The 4,573-nt window shown below is 32.1% G+C and overlaps 1 protein-coding gene across 1 annotated transcript; it reads right to left on the bottom strand.

Moving 5' to 3' along the window:
* Nucleotides 1-2,414: 2,414 nt before the first annotated feature.
* LOC140991717 (transcription factor MYB1R1-like) lies at nt 2,415-4,481 on the bottom strand. Its single transcript, XM_073461835.1, has 3 exons — nt 4,129-4,481; nt 3,514-3,722; nt 2,415-3,106 (listed from the first exon to the last, which is right to left on the bottom strand). The coding sequence occupies exons 1-3, from the start codon at nt 4,436-4,438 to the stop codon at nt 2,690-2,692; spliced, it is 936 nt and encodes a 311-aa protein (XP_073317936.1). The 5' UTR covers nt 4,439-4,481; the 3' UTR covers nt 2,415-2,689.
* Nucleotides 4,482-4,573: the final 92 nt, after the last annotated feature.

Below are 4,573 nucleotides of genomic sequence, written 5' to 3' on the forward strand. Positions count from 1 at the left end.
TCACATTTTAAACCTTCATCAAGGTGTCGTCGTAAAAATATTATAGCTTTTGCTTTTTCTTGTGATGAAGATATACCATTTTCTTTAATGGTCTCGCTTAGACCCAATGACTCAAGATGCATTTCTACATCAAGAGTCCATGGCATATAGTTTTTCCCAGTAATATCAAGAGCGATGAATTCGAGCTTTGCCAAGTTTGCCATGGTGGTACTAAAAATTACGATGCATTTTATTAGTTAATGAATATTGCAATACAAAGTAATGGATAAACAACAAGTACAAGTATTCGTAAAAATAAAGAAAACACACGAGGAGGATATTCTCCGATAAATACAAGACTGGTGAGTATGATAACCAAAATAATTAAAAATAACCTCGTGAAAGCCATCTTCTTTTTTTCTTCGAAAATTTGATGAAGAATAATTTTTAGAGAAGAAGAGAAAGTTGGAGTGATTGAATGTATTTGTGAGATTGTATTTATAGAGCAAAAACTAGCCGTTTTGTTACCGTTTATTACCGTTGGTGTATAAGAAAATAAATGTATGTATTTGTATAATTTTATGGTAATAATATGGTGTATATAATATTAGTCATATTTAAATAATTATGTATATCATATCACATTATTATAATTAGGTGTCATAAGTTATTTTGTTTAAAAAACCTTATAGGCTTTTATACTTGTCGTATCCCTTACCGGGAGTGTGGGATGTCGTCTTAACATCCTCCCAGGATTTATAACAAGTTTTTGAAAAAATTATTTTTATTATTTCTAATAATAACATTATATTATATATTAAATATATAAACAATAAATAAATAACAGTAAAATAAATATTATTACTTTTGTTATCTTTTTCTTCTGTTCGGAGCTTGGAAAAATATGGAGGACTTTTAGAGCTTCGTGCTGATAACGTGTTGTGAAAAAGTAAAAGTTTACGGTAAAAAGTAAAAATCTTAAACTCTCAAAATTATCAAACTACACACTTTATAATATTTTTCTCTCAACTCAATTGTGATTTTCTTCACAAATGAGAGATCTATTTATAGAAAATTTTTACAAATAATCCAAAAATAAATTACATCATTACCTTCATCATCACACACAAATTTCAATATTCAACACCTAATTTTCAACATTCAAATATTCAATACACACATTTTAAATATTATTTTTCAATACATTTAACGCTACTTTAACTATAATCACACAAAATCATTAAACTAATTTGGTTTCATGTATATAACATGTGTCATATTATTATTATTATTATTATTCTCAAATTTTAAAACTTAATATATTATATTTAAAAATTACATGAAATTTTTATTTCATAGTAAAACTTTTACGTTTGAGATTTAAAATTTTCGTTTTTAGTATTCTTATTTTTGTGGTAAAATCATATAAAATGTCAAAAATAAATATTTAAAAATTTAATTATTATAACAAATTTATATAAAAATATATATTCTACCCATTTACGTAAATGCTATACAATATAAAAGATACAATTACTTAAATCTCAAAACTACATAGCTTGTTTATATATTTATTCAATTTCTATTTTAGACATTAAAGCTTATACTTAAATAATAAAAAAAAATTTTCTCTTGCTTCTTCCACTCTAATTTTATGCATAACCAGAAAATACATCATTTTTCTTTAATAAAATATAATGCATATCAAAATCACATAAAAATATGATATCATAAATCATAAATGAAATACCAAAGACATGATATATCTCTCAACAAATAATTGAAATTGAAAATTTTTTTATTCCGAATCAACAAAAGACATGTTATAAAATAGAGTCCAAAATCTCAAAACTTTTTAATTTATGTTAATTAGTGATATATATTATAAGAGAAAATGATCTAGTGACAAAAATAATTATTAGTGACGGGAATAAAAGACAGAAATTAACTAATAACCAAAATAAATTGATAATAAAATAAAAAATAATGACACATATATATTATTTAATAATAGGGAGTAAATCTGCTGGATTAGGATAGAATTGTCCAAAAATAGTACAAAAACTTGATGATATTTTGAAAAAAAAATCAAAAATACTTTTAAAAGACGAATATATCGGAGCTCGGAGGCACCTTGCCTACACAATGTTGTCGATTGGATACCCCGCACGATTAGCAGTAATGCATCCACACAAGAAAGCATTACGTGATTCAATTGCATCCTCAGATAATGAAAGGTGTTAAGTGCACCACCCAAAGGAAATAATGGCCCTACCATAACTTATCTTTACAATAAATGGAAATCGAAACCTAATTTCATCCACTTTCAATGAATGATGTAATAGCTAAAAAAATCTCCCCAAAGTGGCACCTAAACAATACGCTAATTAATTATCAAGAATACAATCCTATTAAGTGAAAGCAACAGGTGAGAAGGCACCAATAATTCTCTATTTTATTCTCAACCACATAGAAAGAAGAGACAAAACAAGCAAGAATCTAAGATATTAGCATAGAACAAGAAACAAGACAAAATGATAGTTTTTCGCACTGTACAATGAAAAAAAAGGGTGGATTTTTATGCGGATTAATAGCCTGATGTATTTTCATACTCGGGAAGAATCTAGTTTTCTTGATCAGATCTTTCTAAATTATGATGGATTATCTGTTTTTAAATATTATTATCACAATTCACAAGTGCTTTGTTCTCTCAAGTGACAGTGATAAGGGTATCACCATTCTTGAAGCCTGTGATCACCTGGAATGCTGGGTTGTCCCTTGTTAAGAGCTGATCCTGTTCGGACGAGAGGGACAACCTCAAAGATATTGGTGATGGCTCGAATGGCACTTGCTGATTTAAGTTCAGATCTATCATTGTTGAAGAAGTTGGCATCTGGAGCATTGCTGGTGACTTGTTCACTCGATCACTTTGGCACGAAGTTGGATTTCCCATTGGATTCCCACCTTGCATTGACAACATAACTGGGCCAACAGTAACCGGGAAAGGCACGGTAGAGAATCCGTTCGTGTTGGAAGCCAAAGGCACAGATGGTGCGGTTGGTGGTGGAACTGGCTGAGCAGGGCGCTCTTGGTGGCTACCATCCTCTTCAGTTTGCATTGCAGTGACCTTATCACAACAGGAGAATATAGAAAATGACACATTAACTGAAAGAACATTTAAACAAAATGTAGGGAAACATTGTTTCCCCCATCCTACTTCATTGAAAGTCTTCCAAAATAAAAGCAAAAACTTGCAAACCACATTTCTAAGCACCAGAAAATTCTCCTTACTTTTAGCCTAAAACATGCACTTATGTTTCTCAAAAGCAAGAAATGTTGCCTCCCAGTATTATTTTCAAAGAAAATTGTGTAGATCCAACACCATATTATGTATAAAACGAAAAAATGGGAAATATACTTGAGGCAAAAGAATAAAACAAGTTCGGTGGAACCTTTACAAATTCAATATTTCCTTTACCTTGTAAAATAGACAGAAAACGATTACAGATAGATACAAAGGCTACAAGAAATTACCGAGTCGGTGGTGATATCAAATAAGCTAGTGCGGCGACGGCGGCGATTGACGTTGCTCCGGCGGAGAAAGTATTTCTGGGCATGGCTAGCCACTTGGGTCGGTGTGCGAGTCTTGACATAATTTCTAGAGATTCCTCTCCAGTCCCCTTTCCCAACATTCTGCAATCCAACAAGGAATAGCTTGTGTTCTTCCTCTGTCCATGGGACTCCTATAAACAAGGCACAACCAATAACATTATGAGCTATATTTAACGAATCAAGACATGAAAATCAAGAAAAGAAAAAAAAAAGATACAACAAATTAACAATAATACTTGCAAAAAGGACGATACACATAATAATACAATAAAATCAAACCGTCTTATTTTCCTCTCATCAAAAAAATTTATTACCTTCCCTTACACCAAAAATAAAACACAGATAATAGTAAAACTATCAATTAATCGATTTCAAATAGCACAAATCAAATCTGATAAACCAAATAACTACCAAAAACCATAATCAGAACATTCACAACACAAATCTGAAGATCAGCAAAAAAAAACAGATAAACAAATATTTTCACCAAACAATAGCTGGAAATTTAAAAAACCAAAACCAAACAACAGATCCGACCTCGCTTACGCTCACGATTCCCGTGAACTGGATGCGGCAGAGCATCATCAGCCGTCGCGTAGCCAGCCGCGCCGCCGTCCTCCTCCACCACCGAATTAGTAAAATCATTGCTCAGATTGCTATTCGTATTGGCCTTATCACCATTGACCGGCTCGTATTCGGAGAGATTGTTCATACTCACGCTCTTCCTCAGGGGATCAACTTTCACTCTCACACCAAACAGAATAATCTCGCCGCTGCCCACACAGCCGAGGGAGCCACTTCCGCCACCGCTCACGGCGGCTGACGGAGAGTCGCTGAGCATTGACATTTCTCCTTCAGATTTCACGGAAGAGAAAGTAATATGCAGTGGGAGGAAATGGAGGATGAGTGTCTTTTATAATACACTTTCTGCAGCGTGGGAGCCGTACGATTTTATGTAAAATTTATTTAATTATTTTTTAAT

The sequence above is a fragment of the Primulina huaijiensis genome, chromosome 13, assembly GCF_012295235.1.
Source record: "Primulina huaijiensis isolate GDHJ02 chromosome 13, ASM1229523v2, whole genome shotgun sequence".
Classification (NCBI taxonomy): Eukaryota; Viridiplantae; Streptophyta; class Magnoliopsida; order Lamiales; family Gesneriaceae; genus Primulina; species Primulina huaijiensis.

Coding starts and splice junctions, on each gene's coding strand:
- LOC140991717 (XM_073461835.1), bottom strand. CDS start 4,438: ATGTCAATGCTCAGCGACTCTCCGTCAGCCGCCGTGAGCGGTGGCGGA. Junction 3,723..4,128: donor GAATCGTGAGCGTAAGCGAG/GTCGGATCTGTT, acceptor CCTTGTTTATAG/GAGTCCCATGGACAGAGGAA. Junction 3,107..3,513: donor TTGATATCACCACCGACTCG/GTAATTTCTTGT, acceptor TGTTGTGATAAG/GTCACTGCAATGCAAACTGA.